The sequence below is a fragment of the Mauremys mutica genome, chromosome 11 (genome assembly GCF_020497125.1).
Source record: "Mauremys mutica isolate MM-2020 ecotype Southern chromosome 11, ASM2049712v1, whole genome shotgun sequence".
Classification (NCBI taxonomy): domain Eukaryota; kingdom Metazoa; phylum Chordata; order Testudines; family Geoemydidae; genus Mauremys; species Mauremys mutica.
Window position 1 is genome coordinate 2,618,562 of NC_059082.1, and position 27,637 is coordinate 2,646,198.

The window sequence follows — 27,637 nt, forward strand, 5'->3', positions numbered from 1 at the left end:
CATGTCTCCTGGAACGTAGGCTAATACCAGAAGAGTCTTGCCAGAAGGGAGTGGAAAATGGAGAGAAGAGACCCACCCACATGGTGCACCCCACAGTCTGATCAGCCTTGTACTTTGTCACAGCCTTGGCCAAGCTCCCCCGCTTGACACTCACCAGGCTGGTGTGTTTGGGTCCCACCACACTAGACCCGTGTGTTTTTAAGTTTCCTGAGACAGGGCTCAGAGTCCTGAGAGTCCTGAGTCAGCACTATCTCTTCCATTGATGTGTCAGGGAAGCTTCCTGGGCACGGGCTCTCTTAGTCCTTCATGAAAATGAGACCTGTAGGTCCACAGGACCAGTGCTGACTCCCCATAGACATCCCCCTCCCACACTCCAAACCCTTTGGTCCCAGCCCACACCCCAACCCCCTGCCCCAGCCCGGGGAAAGCGAGTGAGGGTGGAGGAGAGGGAGGGAGGGGAGAATGGAGTGAGTGGGGCAGGGCCTCGGAAGGACAGGCCCTTGGGGAAGGGGTGGGGTAGATCCTGGGTTGATTTTTAAATTAAAAATGTGATCTTGTGCATAAAAAAGTTGGAGACCCCTGCTCTAAGCCTTCTACAAGGATAGTCTATAAATAACTAACTGTATTGCTGATCTCACCCTGTGATTGTCATTCCCTACATTCTCAGCAGCTGTGTCCTTTCTGCTACCTCTGGTAACTTAAGAACATCCTGTCTCTCTTTTTCCAGAACTACAAGAGTAATCATCATTCTTGGTACCATATGTACTGTGCCTTCAAGGACCTCTACTGGCAGGCCCTCATTTATTCGCTACTTAGTTGAAATAGCAAGTGGGGAAGTTTGTTTTTTGAAGGTCCCATTAATTCTAAGGGACATTGCTAAAGTTGGTAGGGCAGACTTTCCATCTCCTTTTAAAATGTTGCTATTTAAACTGTTGGTCATCTTTGCACTCCCCTCATCAAATTAAAAAAATGCTGTAAATGAATTCTTGAGCAGCACAAAGTGGGGAGAGGAAGGGACATGTTTCAAAGCTGCAGGGAAATGAGAGAGAGAGAGAATGTTATCTCTGAAGCTATAATATGCAGGGTAAGCTTAAATTAGTGGCAACTCTCAGCTGTAAATGAAAACTATTCAGTCAATCCCCTTAATCATTTTCTCAACTACTGGCAAACAAGTGCCTTAAAATCCAATTACCACCTACTTAAGCTGATATATAATAAAAAAGCATCATCATACTGGACTTTCTTTCTTACCCTTTAATTTGGTTTATATGTCAATTTCTCATCACCATGCCTGCACTAGTTTATTTTTAGATAATTTTCTGTTTCTTTAAAATGATGGAGAAGATTTCAGGCACCAGTTGGTTATTATAGTTCTTTGACCACTTCCTATTGGTTCCCATTCACGGTGGAATTTAATTGTATATTCAGTTACCTAATTTTCAACTCTCCATTGAAAGACTTCAAGTTACAGAGAATCTACCATTTACTCCAGTTCAAACCAGCAAGTGACCCGTGCCCCACTCTGTAGAGGAAGATGGAAAACCCCCCAGTGTATCTGCCAGTTTGACCTGGGGGAAAAGACCTTCCCATCCCCAAAATATGGCACTGAGTTAGACCCTGAGCATGTGGGTGAGGCCCACTGGCCAAAAGCCTGTGAAATAATTCTTTGGAGTAACTAGAGCCCTCCCCCTCTAGTGTCCCATCTCCAGCCACTGGAGACATTTGTTAATATCAGTTGTGGAAGGGCCATATGCCATTGTAGGTAACATCATACCATACCCTGCATAAACTTATCAAGCTCAATCTTGAAACAAGTTAGGTTTTTTGCCCCCACTTTTGGATAGTTAAAAACCTTTGTCTAATTTCAAGCCTAACCTTATTGAAGGCCAGTTTATATCCATTTGTTCTTGTGCCAACATTGGCTTTTAACTTAAATAACTCTTCTCCCTCACTGGTGTTTATCCCTCTGACGTATTTATAGAGAGTAATCATATCTCTGCTCAGTCTTCTTTGTTAGGTTAAGCAAGCCAAGTTTAAGTCTCCTCTTGAAAGGTACGTTTTCCATTCCTCTGATCATCCTAGTAGCCCTTCTCCAACACTTGTTCCAGTCTGAATTAATCTTTCTTAAACATGGGTGTCTGAATTGCACATAGTCTTCTGGATGAGGTCTCACCAGTGCCTTGTATAATGGTGGTAACATTTCCCTCTCTCTACTGGCAATACTTTGCCTGATGCATTCTAGGATTGCATTAGCCTTTTGTGTGGCTGCATCACATTGGCGGCTCATAGTCATCCTGTGACTGAACAATACACCCAGGTCTTTCTCCTCCTTTGTCGCTTCCAACCAATAGGTCCCCAACTTGTAGTGAATTTTTTGTTGTTGGTACCTAAGTGCACCACTTTGCACTATTCATCCCATTTCTATTACTCCAGTTTTCAAGGTCATCCAGATCTTCTTATACGATATTCTAGTCCTCCTCCGTATTGGCAAAACCTCCCAACCTTGTCATTTACAAATGTCATTAGCACACTCCCACTTTTTGTGCCAAGGCCATTAATTAAAATGTTAAATAAGTTTGGTCCCAAGAAAGACTGAACCCTGAGGAACTTCACTAGTAACGTCCCTCCAGTCTGACAGTTCACCTTTCAGCATGACCGACTCTAGCATCCCCTTTAACCAGTTCCTTAACCACCTTTTGATTCTTGTATTAATCCCTATCTTCTCCACTTTAACTAATAATTCCGTATGGGGAACTGTATCAAATGCCTTACTGAAGTGCAGGCAAATTAGATCTGCATTTCCTTTGTCGTGGTTTTATCATCTTAAAAATATATATCAAGTTGGTCTGGCACAGTATAGCTTTTTGTAAACCAATGCATTCTGTCCCAGTTACCATTTACCTCTATGATCTTAACTACTGTACTTTCTCTTTCAAAATTTGTTCTAAGACCCTGCAAACAATTGAGGTCAAGGTAACGGGCCTGTTTTTCCCTGATCATTTTTTTCCTTTCTTAAATATAGATGCTGAATTTTCAATTCTCTAGTCATAGGGTATGGCCTCTAAGTTTATGGATTCATTAAAAATCCTTGGTATTAGGCTGGCAATTTCATGTGCTAGTTCCTTTAATATTCTTGGATGGAGATTATCCAGGCCCCCTTGTTTGGTCCCAATAAGCAGTTTGTATGTCACTTCAGATGTGGTCATCTCTGCCTCCATATCCTCGTTCCCATTAGCCACCCTGTCACTGTGCCCAGGATTCTCGTTACTCTTATTCAAAACTGAGGCAGTGTGTTCATTTAGTTGTTAGGCCATGGTTGGATTATCTTTAATCTCCACTCCATTCTCAGTGTTTAACAGTCCCAATTCTTCTTTCTTTTTATTTATGACTAAAGAACCTTTTACAATTGGTTTTAATTTCCTTTGCAAAGTCCATCTCTGCATGGCTTTTCCCAGTTCTCACTTTTTCTCTACACTTTCTGACCTCCAGAGGTAGCTTTCCTTGCTGATCCATCCCTCCTGTTCTTGTTCAGGGTAGTTTAGGAGAGTACTCAATGAACTCAGTGAGACTGGCTGCTGTGTGCCTTTTTTATTTAGATTAATGGGGTCTGACTTGCTTTTAATGCTTCAAAGTGAACCTTGCCATTGTGAGATTGAACTATTTTTACATGGGCTTGAAGAGCCATTAAAGGGAAAACTACCAATGATTCTGAGTGAGGCAGTATGTTGTGTGATCTCTCTATTAAATAAATATACATCCTTCATTTGAAAAATAAAATATATTATTTGCAATTTCCAGCAGCACTGGAAGTATCTGTGTTTGAGAGTTAGCCATTGTCAAGAGGAAAAGATTATAGCAAGTATACAAATTATTAGGTGTCTGCTCTAGATAGCTTCTCCAGCTATCTTACGTCTGGTTCCACAGAACAGAATTCCAATATTTCACTGTTACAAGGTGATGGAAGCTAATATATAAACACATTGTTCACCTTTCAAATGTTACCTTTGATATTTTGGTGTAGACTGTTCCCTGCTGAATTTCTTTCGGGTGTCTTGTCCTGTGGAGAGGATCTGTGCTGCTTGTTAGAGTTCTGAAGATGTTGTCTTGCTGTGTGCTGAGGTCAGAGGGTAGGAAATGCTTCTGAGAAGGGAAATATTGTGGGGTGGGGTGAATGGAAGGAAGGTGGAAATCTTCCTAAATTTGGCAATGAAATATGTTCAGTAGGATTTTGTGATTCAAAGGGGGCAGGGCCACAGGTGACAACTCTGTGGACATTGAGGGTGGAAGGAAGGAAAGTGGACAGTGACATCCCATGGGTCCCAGGTAGCTGAGGGCTTTAGGATGCAACTGGCTACTACAAGGATATTTCCAGCCTCGAGTGGTAAAAGTGTGTGTTTTTGTTTTTTGTTTTGCCCTCTTCCCCCCCTCTCAGCCCCCTCCCGCGATCCAGAGTTTGAAAATCTGAGAACTTGGGGCTCTCTTAGAGGCTAAAAGAAAAGCAGATGATGGAGGGAGAAATATAGCATGAACATTGAAGCAGAACAAACACACACAATCACTACTCTGTAGAGGGCACTTAGTTTGGGATGTGCTGTATTGGAACACTTCTGGGGAAGAAGATTGGTTTAAGAGCCTATGGATATGTCTGCACTACAGCTAGGAGTGTGACAGGCAGTGCTAGCTCTGCTTGAGTTATTGTGCTAAAAATAGCAGTACAGGTGTTTGGGCTGGAGCTTAGGCTCTGAAGCGTGCCCCCACCCCTTTCAGAGCTGGTGTGTCTCCACGGCTATCTTCGCACTGTAGTGTGGACCCTAGTCTGTGGACTGTGAGACTCACTGCTGTGGGCTGCTGCTTGCTGTATACAGATACTGTTTAAGAACTCTGAAATGCGGCACCAATTGGGGTCCAGGAGAAGTGGTAAAAAAACCCTCCTCTCACTTCTGAAAGGTAATTGTTTAGCTGAATGGGGGCAGAGCAGGGCACATCTTCTGCCCTGAGCAGAGGCTACCACAGCAGTTACGGGAGGGGATCTATCCCACTCTGGCCAGCAAGCAGCCAAAGAGCAGAGAATGTGGGGCATTTCTGTTCAGAATGAGCTGCTGTTAGTTCTCCCAAGTCAGCATTCTTCCCCATGTGGGACAAGGGAAATCATGGGGATTCCTTAAAAGTTGCCAGATTTCTGCAGTTGTGCAGCAAGCTTTTAAGTTCTGGGTCTAAGGTCATTACAAACATTGGTTAATTAGACCCAGAACTTTAAATATAATATACATATTTATTAAATATCTATTACCTGGTTGTGGTCATCTTGTTCCTTGTGGTAATCTCATCAAATGATGTCTTCTCTAGGAGTCCTCTTCCTGCAAAGTACTCTAATTACCTGGATGTAATGATCTAAAATACTTTATGGGTTTTTAGAGCACTTTTCGTCTGTAAGGCCTTTACAAACAGTTAATTATAGATGAAAGATAGTCTATATGCATAAAGTGTTGGAAATCGTTACACCCCCAGGTAGATTTATCTGGCACTGGTTTGCTTTCAAAACATCCCCTCCTATATGTACTCAAAATGTTTACAATTTTAATATCAGATGTGTATATTTTTAACTTAATCCAAAATTTGCATCACAAGCTAATAATTTTTTAGCAAGACCTTCAAGTCTAAATAAACTATCTGCTCCAACTACCCCCCGACACACTGACTTATAAAGGATAACTGGCAAAGTTGTGCTCTCTGAGATCACCTATTAAAACAAAAAACAATGTTGAACTCTGTGGAAGTAAACTGTTTTCTCTGTGACTAACTTTTGTTTGGCACTATTGAACTCATGTGTTTATGTGATTAAATGGGATCAGAATGCAATGTTTATGTGCTAGAACAGCCTAAAAACAGTTAATTTTGAGTTGAAGTAGTAATTGCTACAATATGGATGCATGCCTTAATCATGAAATGCAAAGCTGAATTGTCTGTTTTTCATAAACCAGCCTGTTTACTTCCAGCCATAAGCTAAACCAGAAGGGCCTGTTGACAAATTAAATAGGATGAAAACATTATCTTGCAATTTCCCATGTCAATGTTTCTCCTTTGAGTTTAAATATATACGTTTTGCTTCCCTGGGGGGAAAATTTCTGTTTAAACTCTGCAATTACAGCTTTGAAATTGTGGGCAGAAAGGAAGAAAAGATAGTGCTGATTATACACCTTGTTTTAATCTTTATAGATATGTCCTTGGGCTGTGTAGTAGCTAATCCATCTTCTGGTTTTTGTAATAGCTGCAAAATCATATACTTGTTTTTGTAAAAACAGAACAGTCAAAATGCTCTTTCAAGTCTATGTACTGCTTTTGTATATTAAGGGTTTGAGAGTGGTTCAGCAGTAGACTTTTTTTTTTAACATACTGCTAGTAGCAAAAGCTCTAAGCAGAGTGAAGATCAGGTAAACTAAACATTTTTGTTTTTTCTGTTTTATACCTGTTGAGTGTGGATTTTAAACAAACCCCCAAAAGACTGTTTGAATTCCTGGGCATATGTTTTCCAGATCTTCATTGCCTCCTTATGCTGTAAACTTTTTGGGCTTGGCTACACTGGAGAGTTGCAGCGCTGGTGGTGGCTTTACAGCGCTGCAACTCACTCACCGTCCACACTTGCAAGGCACATACAGCGCTGTATCTCCCTGGCTACAGCGCTGGCTGTACTCCACGTCTGCCTGGGGAATAATGACTGCAGCGCTGGTGCTGGGGTGCCAGTGTAAACAGTGATTAATCTTACTACGCTGTAACTGACCTCCGGAATTTTCCCATAATGCTTTTAACTAAAGAACTCTCTTTGTTTTGTTATGATGCCTCTCTTTGTTTTGTTGTGAACTCGGGGCTCCCGGAGCTGCTTATCTAAAAAACAAACACAGCTCCTGTTTGCTGTGAATGAGGCAGGCAGGGGGATGAATGTCCACAGCTAATGTTTGCTTGAGGAGAGAAACAGCACGGAGGGGGGGAAGGGAGTCCGTGGGAGCAGCTGCTTATCTGGTCTGCAGGCTATTTGCATTTAAGAGTGAATGAGGGGTCGGGGAAGTGGTCAGAATTTGCAAGGCAGGGAGCTGACAGTGTCGGCTCCAAAAATCCACTCTCTCTGTCTCCCCCACGCTCCCTGTCATGCTCCACCCCCCCCTTTTGAAAAGCACGTTGCAGCCACTTGAACGCTGGGATAGCTGCCCATAGTGCACCACTCCCAACACCGCTGCAAATGTGGCCACACTGCAGCGCTGGTAGTTGTCAGTGTGGCCACACTCCAGCACTTTCCCTGCACAGCTGTACGAAGACAGCTGTAACTCCCAGCGCTGCACACCTACAAGTGTAGCCAAGCCCAAAGTGTGTGTACAGGAAAGTCATTCTAGTCAAAACTTGTATTGACATCAATGACATTTCCATGCCTGGAATGAGGGAGGAGGCTACCCACTGTGTAGGTGAGTGGGATTTTTCAAAAGCACTCTCTACTTGTCTGTGTGTTCCCAATAGGAGTTTTACTTACTGAGTTTGATGAGAACAGAGTTAGTCCAATATAATAATTTTTTTTCCCCTTTCAAAACGAGGCTTTTTTCCAAGTATAAAGCTAACAGGGATTTGGCAGCTGTTACTCCTTTAAGGACCATATTGTTATGCCAGAGCTTTAGATAACTTTTGTTTTTGTATTTAACCAAATCCAAATGTAGAAAGTCAAATCAATTAATCTTTTCGGTCAAAGCCAGTTAAGGCCTCTGGTGTTCACTCATACTGATTTATTTAGATCTTTTTATAGAGTAAATGTTGGATCCTTGTATAATACTGCGTTGTTTAAAAATATTTGGACATCAGCGGAGACATTTTAGCTACTTGGATAAAGTACACGAGCTGCATTAAAGGATCAGACATACTGGGGTGATAAGCCTTGGTGGGTTTTTTTCTGTTTTTTTCTGTTTTTTTATTTTTATTTTTTAAAATCCTAACAGCTGGTTCCTAACAATCTCCTTTATTTCTATAAGGCGTGTGTATTGGGGGAGTGTTTCCTGAAGTGGGAAGGATGTGGGGAGTGAAAGGGGGGGACACCATTGGCACTTACTTTAAAAACTCTTTGTGGGAAGCTGCACAAAGTGCACTATGGATGTTGTTTTTCTTAAAGCTCCCTTAAGGTTAGCTTTTTGTACAATGGTGCTGGCTGGCCAAATTTTTTCCCTTGTGACTTGACTCCTTTGCAGGTCTCTTAAATTGGAATGCTTTAGTTTATTATAATACATGGGAGAAGGGACAATAAACAAAATAAATTACTAAATCTACCATCCTTTTGACCATTATCTCACCGTATTAGCATTCCATCCTTGCATGCTGCTCCAAATTGGTGTATCAGTACAGCTAACATTAGGGCACTATACTTGCAGTAGAAATCTTATAGAGCTAGAATGAAAGTAGACATCCATTCCCCTCACCCCTGCCCCAGTCCTCCTCCGCTTTCTGGAGCTGTCACACGGATGCCTCTTACTCTGAATGAACAGCTGCCATCAAACTGCCCTTTCCTATGGTCTCTCTCCTGCTGATTATGTAATTTGATCAGCCACAAGTGAATAATGTCACTGTAAGGCTGTTGAACATCAGCTCAGGTGGTTAGCATCCTGTACTCTGCTGTGTTGTGGAACAGAGTGAACAGCGTGAGATCTTAGCTCTCACTCTTGCTTCCAGAACTTTCTTTGGCCTTCTTCCCTTCAGTTTATTTAGGCCTCTCTTCCCTTGAAGGGCACTGAATAAGCGAAGATAAAATTAATTAGTATGTCCCTGTGGCAGGGCTGTTCCAATAGCATTTTAGAAACTAACAGGAAATGAGGGGGTTGCAATATTTCCTTCCATTGCTGACTAGCCAGTCCAGTGCAGTTGCCTCCATGCCACCATGTCCCTGTTTCTCTTCTTGCGTGTCTGGTTTTCGACTGGAGTGCCCGGTTGAAAAGGGACCCTGGCAGCTCTGGTCAGCACCACTGAGCAGGCCATTAAAAGTCCAGTTGGCGGTGCAGCGGGGTTAAGGCAGGCTCCTTGCCTGCCATGGCTCCGCACAGCTCCCGGAAGCAGTGGCATGTCCCCCACTCCGGCTCCTAGTGTGTGGAGCCCCCTGGTTGCCCCTGCCCCTGCCCCAAGCACCGGCTTCATAGCTCCCATTGGCCAGGAACTGCAGCCAATGGGAGCTGTGGGAACTGTGCCTATGGATGAGGCAGCGCAGAGATCCGCCTGGCTGCATCTCTGCGTAGGAGCCAGAGGGGGAACATGTTGCAGCTTCTGGGAGCTGCTTCAGGTAAGCGCTGCCTGGAGCTTGCACCCCTGCCCCTCTCCCACGCCCGAACACCCTGCCTCCCCCTCCAAACCCCTCGGCTCCAGCCCAGAGCACCCTAGTGCACCCCAACCCCCTCATCCCTGGCCCACACCAGAGCTTGCACCCCCAGCCAGAGCCCTCACTCCTCCCACGCCCCAACCCCCTGCTTCACCCCTGATCTCCCCCCCCTCCAAACCCCTTGGTCCCAGCCCAGCGCTCCCTCCTGCACCCCAACCCCCTCATCCCTGGCCCACACCAGGGCCTGCACCCCCAGCCCGGAGCCCATACCCCTTCCTGCATCCCAACTCATCTCTCCCATCTTCCATGACTTTTCAAAGATAATTACTAATGGCTCAGATATCTCCATAGTCAGCTCCTTGAGTATTCTAGGATGTATTTCACCAGGCCCTGGTGACTTGAAGACATTTAATTTGTCCAAGTAATTTTAACTTGTTCTTTCCCTATTTTAGCCTCTTCTGATCCTACCTCATTTTCACTGATATTCACTATGTTGGACATCCAATTGCCACCAACCTTCTTGGTGAAAACCGAAACAAAAAAGTCATTAAGCACCTCTGCCATTTCCACATCTTCTGTTATTCTCTCTTCTCCCTCCCCTCCCATTGAGTAACGGGCCTACCCTGTCCTGGGTATTCCTCTTGCTTCTAATGCATTTGTCGAATGTTTTCTTGTTACCCTTTGTCTTCAGCTAGTTTGATCTCGTTTTGTGCCTTGGGCTTTCTAATTTTGTCCCTGCATACTTGTGTTATTTATAATTTGACCTAATTTTCACTTTTTGTAGGACTTTTATTATTATTTTTTTGATCATTGAAGATTTCCTGGTTAAGTCATACTTGCCATACTGCCTATCTTTCCTACTCAATGGGATAGTTTGCTCTTGTGCCCTTAATAATGTCTCCTTGAAAAACTGCCAAGTGTCTTCTATTGTTTTTCTCCTTAGACTTGCTTCCCATGGGATCTTACCTACCAACTCTCTGAGTTTGCTAAAGCCTTCTTCAAATCCATTGTCTTTATTTTGCTGTTCTCCCTCCTACCATTCCTTAGAATCATGAACTCTACCATTTCATGATCACTTTTACTTGAGCTGCCTTCCACTTTCAGATTCTCAGCCAGTTCCTCCCTATTTGTCAAAATCAAATCTAGAACAGCCTCTCCTCTGGTAGCTGTTTCCACCTCTGAAATAAGAAATTGTCTCCAATACATTCCAGGAATTTATTAGATAATCTGTGCCTTGCTTTGATATTTTTCTCAACATATATCTGGGTAGTTTAAGTGCCCCATCACCACCACGTCCTGTGCTTAAGATGATTTTGTTGTTTAAAAAAAAGCCTCATCCACCTCTTCTTCCTGGCTAGGTAGTCTGTAGTAGACCTCTACCATGACCTCACCCTTGTTTTTTACCCCTTTTATCCTAACCCAGAGACTTTCAACAAGTCTGTCTCCATCATAAGACAAGCTTCAGAACTCCGTAACCCTCTCATGGAATCTCCTTCCCCTTGCAACCAGCAGTGCATCCAGAATTTTGCAACTGGGATAAGGGGTAAAACAATATGCAAATTAGCAACATTTTAATGAAGAAAAACTACATGAACTCACATGCTTGTGTGCACCACTAATGTTAGTGGTACTGGCTGTCTCGCAAAGTAGTTGCTTGTATTTTCTGTCTTTAGTCAGCTCTTAATAAACATCAGAGCTGATCAGTTCAAACATTTTGAGACTGCATTGCACCAAGAATGGAACGTGGACATTTCCTCAGAAGCCACAGTTGTTGGCAGAGTAACAGATTCTTAGCAATACACAGGTATTGTGACAGGATATTGGGTTACTTTCAGCAACACTTTAACTAATGGTCTCTTTGTTGCCAATATCTCCTCCATTGTTAATCCGAAGACCTGATCTTGATTTTTGGGTAGATATTGTAAACAACGCTTAACTATAACCTTTCACCATAGCTATATTTGCTGAAGTGTGTAGAGGGCTGAGCAATAACGTTGGAGGCAACTTGACTGTAAGTTCTCCACCAGCTTAATGGTACCTTTTTGCAGGGAAAACTCTATCAATTTTTGTTCTGCTTTTGCAAGGCATTTGTTGAATTGATCCTCATGTGAAGGCATCTCTAATAGCTGCTGATGCTCCTACAAGTTCTCTGTTTTAATATATTGATCACTAGTGCATGTCTAATTTATTTAGGGCACTTTGGGGCAAGAAACTAGAAAATACATTGTACATATCTTTTCAAGGCAGTCTTCCTGATTTCAGGGAGACAGAATTTTAAAGGTATTTTATTGGCAGATGCCAGTAAAACTACTTCCAAAATATTTTCAAATCAATTCCTTCTCCTTGACTAAAGTTCTTGGCCTTTACACTCACTTAGCAAAACAGCTGCTCTGTGTTAAGTGAGCACTGGCAATATTACCCTGCAAAGAAACCCTTGGTCTGTTGGCAATTAATTTAGCAGCTTTAGATTTCTGCACTGTTTTCATATTTGACGACTAATTCTGTTCCAAAAAAAGTGCTATAAATTTAAACTTGTTCATACTGAGAGAATGTGGCAGAAGCATCATCAATGGCTCTCTTTAATTCTTTCCATATTTTATTATTTTTTATTGGCAGAATGTTTTGTCTTGAGTAAATTCCCCTTTATCACAAGCTTTTTAATAATTTTCCTTGCACTGCCCAGTTGATGCCATTAGTAAAAGATTTATACAGATCTTCGCTGCTGCTTATTGTTTTGCATACACCATTTAACACATCCACTGTGTAAGAACTGTACTCTTTAAAATACTTTGGTGCAGATGTTTTCTCCCTTGCAGTGCAAATTTTAAAAAATAAAATAAGTCATTTTCCATTTTTTCTTAAAATGGCACATTGTGTTGCTTTTGGGCATCTTTGAAAGAGGAGGCTTTTTCCCCTACAGTCTTTCATTATTTTCCACCCTTCAAGCTGTCTAGAGTCTAGCTAACCAGGAGAGCCTTTACTATCATTCCAATCGGCTGCTGGGTAGGGTTTATTCAGAGCTGCCTTGTAGCTGGTACCCTTTCCAGGTGGCCACATCTTCGACTATTTCACCTTAAGTGGGCACAAAATAGGAACAGTATTTTGTGGCATGAGACTCCCAAAGGCAATGATAGGCAGGATGCCTCATGTTGGAACTTGCAGTCTAAGAAGTTTTTGGCAGCCACAGGAGAAGTGAAGTCCAGGAGACTTGGATAAATATTGATCTGTCAGCAGATAGAAATGTGAGAAAAGCAAAACTCTTGGTTGGGTGAAATTGAAGAGAAGCAGTCTGGCTGTGAGCCAGCCACAGTCTTAGCTGAAATCATGCACCAGGGTGATAAATGGAGCCAAGAACTGTATCTAGCCAAGCATCTATATTGCCCTCATCACTGTGATACCTACCTCAGAAATTAATCTTTGGCACGAGCTCTTGGTTTTCAGGCTGCTGTTGAAAGCATTCCTTTAAGTTTTGATTCATCGAAGTAAGGGTGCAAATTTTTCTTTCTGGATCTTGTGCAATATTGATGATGATCCTTTTTAATTGGCCTATTGGGACTTTCTTGTCTAGCCCCCTTGTGAACTGAGCAAACATTAAGTTCCTGTTGCTACTTCCTTCTGAGAATACTGCTTATGGCCTTACATATGTTACAATATTGTCTCTCTAGTTCTGGTGGCGCATGCTGCTCCCCTGTAGGCTGACTGTTGATAGTGTAGAACTGGCTAGCATGCTTTTTCCTGCTCCTTTCTTTAAGGATTTTCTCTTTGTAATATGTCCATGTTCCTCTCTCTCAAAGGTGAAAATTCAAACACATTTTCTAAAGTTCTTTGGCATGGTGGTGAGTTATGCTGTTGCAAACCCACCAATCTGACTCAATGGGACCTGTTTTGATTTCAGTTGTGCTTTTAAACATATCCTTTTCAAAATCAGAGTGCTAACTTTATCTTCATTTAGCATGTTCAGGGTAGGCTGATGTTTTCCAAAATACCTTTTATAGCTGTAGGAGGTTGACTTGTTTCATGGTGATAAGATAACTGCTGTTATGACACAGACTGTATAAAATTCACTTAACCTTTGTTTTGTTGGAATGCTCCTGTCATGTGGAAACTTTGACTGCAAACTACTCCTTGGAACACGTGCTTTCAAGGGGAAAAAAGTGTTTTAATTGGCATAGGGTCTGCTCTGAAGGCTGCAGATAAGATGTATGGCTTCTTTCAGTATTATGAAAACTGATTGCATTTTTGTGTGACGGCCATTGTGTGCACACAACCCCAAATGTGGATAGAAGGAGGAGGCATAGTATATTGTGAAATGTCTGTTTTCCAAAAAGGTCTCCACAGAGACGTACTTGCAGTCTTACTGACTGTATATGTTTAACAGTCTTGTGGTGTCCTGCATATTTTCTTTTTTTATTACTGTGCACCACTTTTATATCTCCCGTGGACAAAACAGCCAATAGTCACGATGTTGACCTAGTCCACTAAATATGGTGTTTAGGAGATTTCCACTGTTAAATTTAAAATGTGTGAAAGAGGACCCTACATCTTCAATACTGTTAATCATTACACTATTTAATGGTTTGACAGCCTCTGTGGCTCCTTTCATTTCACGTGTTGGGGAGACAGACTGGCAGCAGCAGTAAGCTGAAACCTGGTTGTATTCAGAATGGGATTCATGCTTGTAAAAGGAGAATTTTTTTTAAAGCAAAGGCATGTGCTTTTTCTAAATTAAAATCGGATACATTTTTGTCAAAATAGAATCACCCAGTCTGTGTTCTATGGAGTCATAACTTTGTCTAAAGTCAGATGATCATAAAGCTGATTCCAGCTTTCAGTGTTGTTTGGGGAATAGCTAAATCTGTTCCTGCCATTATTTGTAACACCCTGTTTAACCGTGATAACGGTGACCCTCCAGATAGTGTCAGTCAAAAGTTAATTTGACTAACATGTTTGTTCCTTTAAGGTGAACGTTTGCACATCTGCAAAATGTGGCACCATGGTGGTAGTTTAACACATGCTTGTCTCCTTTGCTAGCCATAAGCATAAAATGGATTACTCACAGGATGAGCATGCATACACTGTATTATTAGCTATTCCTTTCTATCGCTCAGCTATCCAGTACTGGACAATCAAAAAATAGAACTGGGTTGATGTGAGACTGTCTGCATATTGTTTACAGGATATTTCAGATCTGGGGAATATTACTGTGAGTCAGTCACTGTGGCAGTCTGGGCTGCAGCACAGAGGCTGCAGAAACGAAAGCTGTATGTAGGGTTTTCATGTGACGTGCCAGAGAGGGACAGCCTAAGCAAAAGAAGGAACCTCTGTACCTGTCTTAGGCTGTCCCTGGGCCATCTTTAAGGGAGAAGACTTATTTTTGTAAGAGTTATGAAGTCTGAAGAAGATCCTGAAGATGGAGAAAATATAGTTGGGGATCCAAGCTAAGCGAAGGATGGAACAAAATGAATGTAGGGCAGAACAAATAGTATATTGCTTAGAGCAGCCTGTTTTGACTTCTGGTTGGGTGCTTGCCTTGTAAACTGCTGCAGTTTGTAACTGAATGCGAGGTAAATTATTTGTTGCTGACAACAAGGAGTTGCAAGTTCTATGATGAGTTGTTGGTTTTCCTGTGCTGCTAGAAACACAGTAGGTATCTTGTATTTCTTATTAATGGAAGAGAGGTTTTTTTAAGTAACCCTGTCTGCATGAGTTTAAATTTTGTAAATGTTCAAGCTGTTCCTTACTTTTTATTTAGCATCAGTTATGTCTGTAGCCACTATAATAGTGTTTGTTTCTTGTTGGCAGTTTCTACTATAAAAAGGTTAAAATAAAAAACAATGCTGTGAATCACTTCTTAATTGATAATTACTTGTTTTAGTGGATCTTAGTAAATTGACATAATTGAAAATTTTGTGCAGAAATCACTAACCTTATATATTGTACATTGTTTTCTTAGGACTTGATACTAAACTTTTTCTTATACTAATATTCTAAATTTGTGAAGATCTTAATTATGGGTATAACGACATAACATAGTGATTTAATTTGGAGTATTTGTCTCATTTTAAAAGGAGATTTATTGAGGTGTTTGAATTTGTTCACACTTACAGATGTAAGAGCTCCAAGGTTAAGCCTGAAGATCTTTGACAATTTAAAGCATCTGTCTGCATGCAAAACATTTGATTGAATTCCCTTTGAATCTAACACAGTGAATATATTAGAGCAGTGGTTTTCAGCCTTTTTTCATTTGTGGACTCCTAAAAAATGTCAAATGGAGATTTGACCCCTTTGGAAATCTTAGACATAGTTTGCAGTCCCCTGTGGGTCCACGGACCACAACTTGAAAACTCTATTAGAGTATTTACAGGCAGCAAGAGGATGCTCCATATGGAGTCTTTAAAGTATATAAACTTACACATGCAAAGAAATTTAGATTGACAAGAAAAATTGCCAATTTTCAGAGCAAAACAACTTACCCTCTCCAGGACTAGTGCACATGCGGGTTTACGATGGAAGCAATGACTGGCTTTAGTGAAACACCAAAAAGGCAAAGATGTTGTAATACAGTAAAATGTAGCTAATTTGGGTGGACTGGGAGAGAAATTCCAAAATAGATTTTAATTGATAAGTCAATGAACAACAAAAGCAAGGGTGTGGAACGCATTACAAAACACACTTCGCTTTGACAGTTGTTTACTTCTACTTATTTGATACTTAAAGTACTAATAGTACCTGTTGTTGGTAGGATGTTTAGTAAAAGAGATATCCATTACAATACAGAACAGAGGTTCCAGTCATGTTTGCAGCTCCACTGTAAGGCATTCTGCAGAATAAGACTCACTTCTTCAAATAGCAAAATGAGACCTTGCTATAGCGCATAAGTATTGCTGAAGAGGTTACTAGAGACAGCTGTCTTCTTGTATGGATTATCTATGTGCTACTTTATTAAACATACTTGGAAAGACCAATGTTCCCTAATGAGGCAAAGTTTTTACAATTCTAACAATTTTTTTTCTGCCCAAGACTTAACTTGTTTTTTTTTTAAACCATTTTTACACGAATATGTATTCTTGTTTTATGTACCTTTTTCTTGTTTTCCTTCCTTCATGTACATATAAAGACTGACCAGACTCTCCTGCTTAAAGATCCAGAAATCTTAGATTAATATTTTTGACAACTTAAGACTGGAATAAAATATATTTCTTAGAGTGCATAAATTTAAATGTTGCATTAACAATATCAGTTTGCAGTGTTTTTATCGGAGAAAACATAAAAATGATTCAGCCTCTTTCCTTTGGAAATTCAGTTAGGTTTGCTGAATGCTGGTTTGATAGAAAATCTGGTTCTCACTAAATCAAGAACTTTAAAACTTTGTATTCAGTGACCTGCAGCAGCTGGAAATAGCTCTGTTGTTGTTTTTAGTGAATTACATAGAGAAGCTAGTCTCTGTGGAGCCAAACTTGCAGCTAACATTCCATTATAATCCTGATATTTTTTTTCCTCTCACCACCTCCTTCTGCCAGCAACTTCACTGATCAGTCTGAAATATTGCATGCAGGATTTTCACTCCAAGTGGAATTTTTCTGGAATGAAAAGGGCAATTTGGATAAAGTGATTTGGAGGCATATAGGTCAGAAATGGAAGTGGGTTTCACTTATTGGGATAGACTCCTAATACGTTTTGGCATGTCAGATCTTTTAGACCAGGGGTCGGCAACCTTTCAGCAGTGATGTGCCGAGTCTTCATGTATACACTCTAATTTAAGGCTTCGCGTGCAGGTAATACATTTGAATGTTTTTTAGATGGTCTCTCTGTAAGTCTATATATAACCAAACCACTGTTATATGTAAAGTAAACAAGGTTTTCAAAATGTTTCAGAAGCTTTATTTAAAATTAAATTAAAATGCAGATCTTATTAGTTGAGTGTGATCCTTGCCCTTGCTTTTCCTTGCTGAGTTTTCCAATGTCTGGTGGCACCTATTTAGATACTTTAAGCTGCACACAGGCTTCTGAGTTATAAATTGATAATGGCTGGCAGGAGGTCAGCGGCTGGAACCCCAGATCGGCAGCTGAGGTGAGTGGGGCTGAGCAGGGCCGGAAGCCTGGCCCCTGTCTGGCAGGGGACCTGCCATGGAACTCCAACGGGAAGCAAGGTGAGTGGGGCTGCGAAGGGGGACCCCAGCTCGCAAGGGGCCAGCAGCCAGAACCCCAGAGGGGAGGCGGGCTGAGTGGCTTAGCCCGCCACTGCTCTGGGGTTTCCACCACTGGTTCCTGCCAGCTTGGGTCTCAGCCCGCCACCAGCCTGGGGTTCCTTCCCCCAGGCCAGCAGCGGGTGCTGAGTGGGACCGGCGGCAGGACTGTGGCTGGCAGGAGCCGGCGGTGGAAACCCCAGTGCAATGGCGGGCTGAGCAGCTTGGCCCGCCGTCGCTCTGGGGTTTTGGCTGCTGGCTCCTTGCCAGCTTGGGTCTCAGCCCGCCACCAGCCTGGGGTTCCTTCCCCCAGGCCAGCAGTGGGTGCTGAGTGGGACCGACGGCAGGACCCCGGCTGGTAAGAGGCCAGCAGCGGGAACCCCGGAGTGGCGGCGGGCTGAGCGCCAGCCTGCCCCATGTGCCATCAGAAATCGGCTTGCGTGCCACCTTTGGCACGTGTGCCACAGGTTGCCCACCCCTGTTTTAGACCAAGTGTGCTGAAACTCTAAATTTGTGGGTTGGGTCTCTCTTTTTTGGTGTGTTTTGGTTTAATGAGTGTTGTCTGACTAGTATTGGTTGGTGAATTACTTTATTAAAAATAATGTATGCCTTCTTTACAAAATCTGCATAGCCAAGTACTCTGCAGGCAATTTGAAACAACTCCGTGAACCTCCTCATTCCCAGACTGCTTGAGGAAAGCTAAAATATCACTGTTAATAGGAGATAGCTGCACAGGGAACCTGATCTTCTCTTGTTTCCAGCATCAGCTTTTCATTTTGAAATTGGAAAGTTAAGTAACTGGTGGTTCTTTAGTTCAGCCATTACTACTTTGTGTTCTATTTTAATGGGCCAAATTGAACAAGGAATGGAACTCAGATGGGAATCTTGGTGCTGAAGTAAATGTATTTTGGAGGTGTAAGTTACCCACAAACTCAATTTATGGGCATAAGGGACAAAATAGTGTAATTTGCTTCAGTTGGGCATTCAGTTGTGTATATTGCAAGTATAAGTTACTTCTCCAAGGTGCAGGAGAGGATTGTACTAGGAAACACAACTTGAAGGAGTGTGTAAGATAAAAGCAGCTACTTACGCCAGCACCACTTCCTTGCAATCCTGTGGTGAGTTTTAGCCATGGAATAAGCGGATATAACACCCACTTACTTTAACGGAATTTGCACCAGGTTAAGCTAAAGACGAATTTGGTGTCAAATTGGCTACACTTATTTTGCATACTGCTGAATGCCAAATTGGCAGCAGTTGGAGTATTTTGCCAATCACATCGCTCTCTTCTATTCACTTAATATTCTACGCATAAAGATCATAAATTAAATCTAGTTTAGATGTACTCCATTGCATTTTTTTCCACACCACTCCTTTCTTGTATGTGAGGAAAAGTCTCCCAATCAAAATCTATAGACACCACTCTATCCTCATTGTTCCTCATTAAACCTCTTGGCTGCTATACAGAAAACTGTATTTGAAAATGTCTAGATAGGTGGCAAGTTGTAATTTTACTACTGCTAATATTCTGTGCTGAAACAGCTTATTTTTGTTACTCCTTCCTGCTCCCCACTTATATTTCATCCACTTGTTATGTCTTGTCTCTTAATTTGTAAGCTCTTTTGGTCAGGGGACTAGTCTTTGTCACACATTAGTTGAATGGGGCCCCAACCTGGTTTAGGCTTCTAGGACTCTGCTGCAGCATAAATGTTGGATAATAAATAAAGATTCCCTCAGAGGTCTTTGTTCATAGTTAGCCCATTAGAATGCCATTAGAATGCCATTAGAATGCCTCGGCAACCATGCAATTAACTGCTCTGCTGTGTGTTATGGCTCTTGCATTAAGACTTTGTTGTCATGGAAGTCGCTCCTTCATAAAGATGACAATCGGTATGTAAACTTTCATATGGTCCCTCCACGCCATTGCAAAATCCTTGTTATATGACTACCCCCATATATGTATTTTTCAAATGTAAAACTAGTCTCCTGATTTGAGACTTGGCCTGGAATCTTAGCTAACTTTTCTGGGGCTATTAACCTATTAAGAGCTGGTCCAAATGCTACTAAATTTGCATCCTCACTGTGCTGAGTGATATTGGGTTATGATTTCATATCCTAGATGTGTTTGTGAAATCAAAGATGTGAGCTCTGTACTTTGTGTGGAGTCAAACCCTAAAGTGAATTTAGGATGTTGATAGCTGCTGGCTGCAAACTTTATGTCCTTATCAAATATCCTTTAGTAAAATGTCTTCATCTTGCACTTAGGTAGAATGTAGGCTGGAAAGTTGGCAGCGGGCAGAGGCAGAGTTACGTTTCTTTAACCTTATGTCCTACGGTTGTTTTCATACTTGGATTTTATGCTTTTAATGCAAGCTTTTTTGTTTTGTTTCTGGACTTCATAGCACGTGGGTCTTTAGAGAAGCCTACAGAATTCTAAGGGGGCTTTTCCCCTTAAGTATGTGATATTCTATTCTATATAGTTTTTATAATGTCCTCATCACTGTAGGATGTGGGCATCTTCCTGTAGTGAATTAAGCAGTGTGTTTACACATCTGTCACGTGGTTTTTCTCTTATGCTTTCCCCAGTGGGAGAACTGTGTGCAGGAGCATGGTCTTTGGTAGGGTTTTTTAGTATACATGCTGCTCTGTGTCTGTAGTAGATATTGACAAATTAAACTGTAATATAATGAAGATTTCTTGCCTGGGAATGGAGCAAATTATGAGATTAATTTTTTTTATGATGGTAATCTTAATGGGTTCACATTATGCAGTTAACTCATTTGTGGTGGTGGTTTTTTTTACTTCTGTCTTTATGCAGCTGAATACAGATTGGAACAAATATGATGATCGGTTGATGAAAGCAGCTGAAAGGGGAGATGTGGAAAAAATTTCATCTATTCTTGCCAAAAAGGGAGTCAATCCTACTAAACTGGATGTGGAAGGGAGATCTGCGTAAGTAATTCCCAAGAATGTAGTGGAGGATTATGGCATAAGTAGTGAAATTTGTTTAGACTGTAAATCTTTCTTCATTATATCACATTTTTACTGATGCTGTGTATTACTCTTCCCCATCTGAAACAAACAGCAGATTACAGAATTAGAGTTCCAGAATTACATATCTATTAGAGGTAGAAGATTTTAAGCAAAAGAAGAGTGTACACAAATTCCATACTTTACTAAAATAAGCTCCCCACTGTACCATCCTAGATAGAAATTCGCACTTCATCTAGCCACATACCATTGTTCTGAAGGCTGTCAGCCTCCTGTTAGTCATGTTCATTTAGCAGTACTGGGGAAATAGGAATGCATACTCATTGACATCCGTCCCTCGAAGAGATGTGTGAAGTCCTATTGTGTGAACTGGAAAGGCAAAAAGGTTAGAGCCTAGGGTAGCAAAATTGAGATGGTGGTAATCTGAAGGAAGTTATATTGGGCACTGTGAGTGGCTGAGGGGCTTGTAGGGGATTGATTAGGTAAGAGTGGAGAACTCTACAGTATAGCGAGAGGGAGGCTTGAAAAGAGATCTGAAAGCAGGAGGTTGGGGAAGGATAAGGAAAATCTACTCAACAGAAATCTGTGATCCAGGGGTTGATTCCATGAATTCAGGAGTCCACAGCATGATAGAGGCTTGCCCATGAAGCCAAAAGTAAGAGATCTAGCCAGTCCAGAAGTGGCTGGCTGTCACTTTTATTTCTTTCCCATTGCACAAACTGAATCTGTATATGTAACTGGCTTTTCTTGTTTGTATGTAATAGTATATGGAGTATTTTATCTTAAATTTCTTTAAAACGAACACCTTCCCCCTAAATCTAAACAAATCCCTACCATGTGTGTCATCTAAAATGTTTCCTAAACCCCTTTTGGGTTTGCTAATTTAATTCTTTTCATAATGGATATTATAGGAAAATACAGTTAGTATTTTTAGAATCTTCAAAACTAAACTCAAAATAAGATTTGAAAAGCATTCTCCAGATATTACTGCCAACCATTTTGTCTCAAATTACCAGTGTTGACTGTATTTCTAGGTTGTTCAACAGCATTAATACTGTATGATTTGTGGTAGGTAATAGTAGTAGGTAAAAGAAATATGCATGTTTGGGTGGGAACATTCCTATAACCATCAAACTTAGCCAAAGATTACACTGTGATATTATCATCTACCTGATTCTGCTAACCATTTCAGGTTCTTGAATCATCTTGTATCAAAACTGCCAGGTACACCAAGAAAGTAGAAGTACAAGTGGCTTTTGGATATTGTGCCTTACAAGCGTCCATTCTTTAATTCTTAGACATTCTTTGTCCTCCTTGTGTTTTTCCATGATTGCTTATATTCCAGTAGTTACTCTGGTTCAGTGGAAATATGAGTGCAGGATAGTATGGTTTACTCCTACTTGAGGTCTGGTGATCTCTTAGCATATTTATGCACCAATGCATAGGAGCCAGTCCTGGCTTTTTATAATTAATTCCACAGATGAATTAATACGTATTTTATGGAAGAGTCTGCTGGAATTGTATTGTGTATCTACCTCCTGTCTGAAATAGGAGGGATTCTGGTTACAAATAGAAAAACTGAACTACAACCATGGTTGTAATAGGTGGACAAAACCCAATAGCTCCTCTGGATTGAAGCATCTGTAATAGACTTTTGAGGGAATTTCCAAGCCTATGCAGTACCCTACCTTTCTGCAGCCCCCTCAGCATTAAAAATAGTGGGATCCAGCAGCACTGCTTTGGGGGCCCCAATGCCACCCTGTATCTTTTCTGTACTACTTAAATCCCAGCGTGCATTAGCAAATACACAAGTAAAACTGGAGCTGGGGTTGATCAGAGTGAGAGATGCAGCCAGTTGAAAAGTAAGGGAACTAGACAGTAAATATAGAGGGAACTGTTAGATTTTTGTGGGGAGGAAAGGTGAAGGGGAGAGGAGGATGAGGAATTGCTCTTTACCAGAAGTTATCCTCCATCTTTAAAATTTGGATTGATAGGAGAAGTTTGAGCTGGTTCTTATAACAGTCAGCATGACCATCCTTCCTCAAGGTATGTTCACAAAAGTTAACAGAAATCCACGCGGCTACAATTTCAAACGGAAGTGATAGAAGTATCATTGCTTTGACTATGCTTTGATCCTAGTAAATTTGAATCCTGATTTGGAAAGGGAAAGCTTATCAATATTGTACTCAGTCTCTGCCCCAGACATACAAGTAGTGTGCTGGCTTTATTGAAAGAAATGATGCTTCCTCCTCTTCCACCCCCACCCCTACCCCCTTAAATTGGTTCAGGACATGCTACAGCACTAGACTTTCCAAGCTTGAACTACATGAGTGAAATCTGGTTTTAACCTACCTGACACTTCACTGTACAACTGTTTTTATTGTGAACTCTGCCTCTGTTACCCTTTTTTTCTTTTTCTTCCATGCAAAACTAGTCTGTTTAAGCCAAGAAATGCATAGTATCTTTTTTTCCCCTTAGATTTCATGTTGTAGCATCAAAAGGAAACCTGGATTGTTTGAATACCATTCTTGTACATGGGGTTGATATCGTAGCCAGTGATGCTGCAGGTATGCTTCCTTAAAGTTTAAGGGTGACATTTCCAAAAACCCTTGGCATAGGTCTGATTTCTATCCCAAAACAAAATCTACATTAAATGCTTATAACTTGTCCTGTAGTATGGAACAGGCTAAAATAGATGTAGACTTGAGCACGTGTTGAATATCTGCTTGAAATTCTTTGCTTCCTCATGGCTAGAAACATGGCATAGAGTACATGCTTCAGACTGTCTGATTCTGTGCTGGATATAGTTTAGGTTCTCTGAATTGAACAAATTTCCAGGCAATAGAGAAGTTTAACTCAAAAGAGTCTTTAAATGATTTTAAGTATTCTGGCTCCTATGAATATGGACTTGTGTCTACATTTGCTATTCTAGCTAAGTAAATCTTAATACATAAAATTTAAAATATGTGTGGGAACAGCATGGTTTATGGAGTTTGGAAAAAGTGCTGGGAGAATTTCAAAAGGTTTGATTCTGAGTAGTATGTAAAACCATGCAGATGCTTCTCTGAATTGCCTTTTGTCCAGAAACCAACCTGGAAATCTCATGGGATTTCATAACCGTGAAGTTCTATCAAGGGTCTGAATTTAGTAGTGAGAAATGGGGGCATATGAAAACTAGGAAGGTGGTGAAAAGAAGAAATAAACAAAAATCTGGTTAGTTATTTGTGTCAAATTTCTTGTTCTTTATAAATTACAATATTGCATTATGAATAGTGAAGTATCTGGATACAAGGGAAACATATTAAATGTCTTCATGGTATATTTTATTGCATGTTCATACTGATAGCCCTACTGTAGTTCCCAATTTAATGCTTTTATGTGTATTTAATCCGTAGGGAGAAATGCGTTGCATCTTGCTGCAAAATATGGACATGCTCTTTGTTTGCAAAAGTTATTACAGGTATTGAAGATAGTAAATCAATCTTTGTGCCACATTTTACATTTAGACATAAAAGGGAAGTATGTGTTCTTCAAGAGATGCTGTTAATTTTATAGTTAGTTTAAAAAAAAATTAAAAGTAGTTTGTGGTATTGCACCTGCCCCTAAATTCTCCTTTTGGTGATGTGAACCTTGAGCACATCTGGCATGTAAATACCTTGCAATGCTAGCTACAGAAGTACCATGCAAATGCCTCTTCTCGCTTTCAGGTGACATTGTAAATAAGAAGTGGACAGCGTTATCTCCTGTAAATGTAAACAAACTTGTTTCTCTTAGTGATTGGCTGAATAAGAAGTAGGACTGAGTGGGCTTGTAGCAAAGTTTTACATTGTTTTGTTTTCAAGTTCAGTTATGTAACAAAAAAATCTACTTTTGTAAGTTGCACTTTCACGATAGAGATTGCACTACAGTACTTGTATGAGGTGAATTTAATAATACTATTTTGTTTATAATTTTTACAGTGCAAATATTTGTAATAAAATAATACAAAGTGAGCCCTGTACACTTTGTAGTCTGTGTTGTAATTGAAATCATTATATTTAAAAATGTAGAAAAACACAAAAAAATATTTAATAAATTTCAATTGGTATTCTACCCGAGTTCCCTGTAAGCCGCATGGTCGCGTAGCTGCCTATTAAGGGCTGCGGCAGGGAGAAATGCCTCTCCCCCGGCACGGACTGGCCACGGCGGCGAGAGATGCCCCTCCCTGCTGGCCCCAGTGCCAATTTGCCTCAGACTTGCTGTGGCCGGGGGAGAGGAGCCTGCCTGGCCCAGCCCAACCAGAGCTGCTGCGGCTGGGGAGAGGTGCCTGTCCCCAAGCTGCTGCATTGAGAGAGGGCTGGGAGGATCTCTCCCCCTCCCCCCCACCACCACTGCAGCCCTGGTGCAGCCTGCACTCCCTGGCCCCAGCCCTGAGCCCCCTCCTGCACCCCAAACCCCTCATTCCCGGCCCCACCCCAGAGCCTTCACTCTCCTCTGGCCCCACCCCAGAGCCTTCACCCCTAGTTGGGGCACTCACCCCCTGCACCCAGCCCTGAGCCCCCTCCTGCACTCCAAACCCCTCGGCCCCACCACATGAATTTTGTTGTGTGCACCAATATGAGGGTGATGTGTCACACATCACCTCCATGTTGGTGCATATAACAAAATTTATTCTGCACATGGACATAAACAATTAGAGGGAACACTGTATTCTATTTAACAGTGCGCTTAAAACTGCAAATAATCGCAGTTAATTTGTGAGTTAATCACGTGAGTTAACTGCGATTAATCAACAGCCCTAGTTTAAATGTTTTTAGTTCAGTGATTTCTAGTTTTTACTTGTAAGCCTGAGTGACTTGTGCATTATAAATATTGGAGCTAAATCTTAATTAATACATATCTAGTAATTAAGAATTATTCTTTTAACAGTACAATTGTCCAACTGAAAATCTGGATCTTCATGGTAGAACAGCTCTTCATGATGCTGGTAAGCAGTGTTTTTGCCATTCCAGGAACTGCTGCATGTAGCTATTTATTTCAGTTAATTTTAAGAGGTTCTCCTCTAAATTATATTTCTCACTGAAAAGGATACTCTATCATAATGTATCTACTGTAGAAGAAATTGGCATAGTTTATTTTTTCCCCTTCAATTGACCTTATTAAACCTGTGGTAGAAAATATTTATCTGAAAATTTTTTCTTATTCACTCAGCTAATATGTATAGCGTTGAGAAGCACTCATACATGAGTTCTGTTTCCAGGTGCCTAAAATTTTGAGAAACTCTTTGGTTGAAATATCTCCTGCTTCTAAGCTAAAAGTGTATCCCCCTCTGTGGGGGCAGAGAGAGTGGGGCTTGATAAAATTTTATTCATTTTTAGATCAGTGGGAGGAACTGGATTACTGTTTAAGACCTTTTTTTAGATGAGGTTTTGCACTCTGACCCAAATGGCTGCTTCTTAAAACTTTGGAATTGTCATAGACTTTGTCCTCATAGAGGAAAATGTGCCTTTGACAGGTCATCTATCAGTTTAGAAACAAGAACAAAAGACATTAGAAAATTGCATACAACAAATGAGTTTTTCACTGAAATTTTAACATTATGGCAAAAGACTAAGCTCTGAACAAGGGGTACGATGTTAGTAGACGAAGGTTTTGTCTACAATGGCAAGTGAACAACAAAACTTTTGTCATGTAGAGGTGTTTAACACCTGCCTCCCCCCCCCCAAAGTTTTTTGTCAAGGAAAAGCGCTGGTGTGGACAGTGCTTTGTTGGCAGGACCACTCTCCTGCCAACAATGCTTACCCCCTTGTTGGGGGTGGAAGTTTTTTGTCGGTGGGAGAGCTCTCCTGCTGACAAACAGCAGCTACACTGCGCGCCTTTTAGCAGCACGGCTGTAGCAGCATCGCTGTGTTGCTAAAAGCTGCGTAGTGTAGCATAAGATAGGTTAGTCTCGATCAGTCTAAATCCTTGCAAAACTCTGTGCCCCTCCTTAACATTTTGGACTATGATTGTGTGTTCATTGCAAACTGCACATGCTTTCAAGAGCATAGCACCAGAGTTCACTGAATCCTAAAGCATAAGACTCTCTTCTTTTTGTAAAAAGTGACAGAGTCCTGTGGCACTTTATAGACTAACAGACGTATTGGAGCATAAGCTTTCATGGGTGAATACCCACTTGGTCGGATGCATGTCGTGGAAATTTCCTGCATATTTATACCTGCCTCTGGAAATTTCCACAACGTGCATCCGACGAAGTGGGTATTCACCCACGAAAGCTCATGCTCCAATACGTCTGTTAGTCTATAAGGTGCCACAGGACTCTGTCACTTTGTACAGATCCAGACTAACACAGCTACCCCTCTGATACTCTTGTCCGTGTGTGTGTGTTGAATTTGACTTTCCTCAGAAACAGTGTATTGGAGATTGGAAGCTGGGTTATGGTATTCTGGAGGGATCTTGCACAGACACTTCCACAAATGACACTGCTTTCTAATTAAGATGCCACCTCCAGTATAAGGCTAAGGCCAGTTGTTTAGAATTTTAGTACAGGAATGTTTGTTCCTGCAGGTGAACTTTTCTTGCACTGTAAACTTTTAGATATGTGCTGAAGAATATAGCTGTCACTTTCCTTAGAGTCAATTCAAAAGCACAGCACTATGATCAAAACAGTCAATTACTGAATTCATATTCTATATTTATCTGTTGTCCTGCATAGAATAAAATATGAGCATCTTGTTTTGATTTGATTCCAAGTATCTTGCTCCATAGGCTGTGAGCAGCATTCAAGGAGTGCTTAGCTCATGGTAAGGAGTGTATATGGGGGAGTGACTCATGCTGTTCAGCAACTCCTGTGGCAAATTGAAAGGCAGCAACAAGTTTGATTCCTTTCTGGACCTGCTGAGCTGGAGGAATGGTGGCTGCACAGTGGAGCTTGGCAGATGAAGGCTTAAAAGTGGAATCCTAGGCGTACTTGGGACTCCATAGAAGGCTCTCCTCAGACACTTAAACCACTTTCTTTTCTTTGTTCCCAAAAGCTATGTCAGACTGTTCCTCTAGTATTCAGCTACTGTGTGATCATGGTGCCTCAGTGAATGCCAAAGATGGAGTAAGTCACTAGTTATTGCTATCCTTCCTTCTCTTCAGA

General features: G+C 41.2%; 1 protein-coding gene across 1 annotated transcript in view; it reads left to right on the plus strand.

Annotated features, from left to right (window-relative positions):
- The window catches only part of UACA (uveal autoantigen with coiled-coil domains and ankyrin repeats), a 68,206-nt gene that overhangs the window by 18,918 nt on the left and 21,651 nt on the right, over nucleotides 1-27,637 (plus strand). The window contains exons 2-6 of the mRNA XM_044980131.1: nucleotides 20,342-20,475; nucleotides 22,993-23,081; nucleotides 23,910-23,974; nucleotides 25,423-25,480; nucleotides 27,528-27,598. Of these exons, the coding sequence (XP_044836066.1) occupies nucleotides 20,342-20,475; nucleotides 22,993-23,081; nucleotides 23,910-23,974; nucleotides 25,423-25,480; nucleotides 27,528-27,598 (417 nt within the window). The remainder of the gene's footprint in view (nucleotides 1-20,341; nucleotides 20,476-22,992; nucleotides 23,082-23,909; nucleotides 23,975-25,422; nucleotides 25,481-27,527; nucleotides 27,599-27,637) is intronic.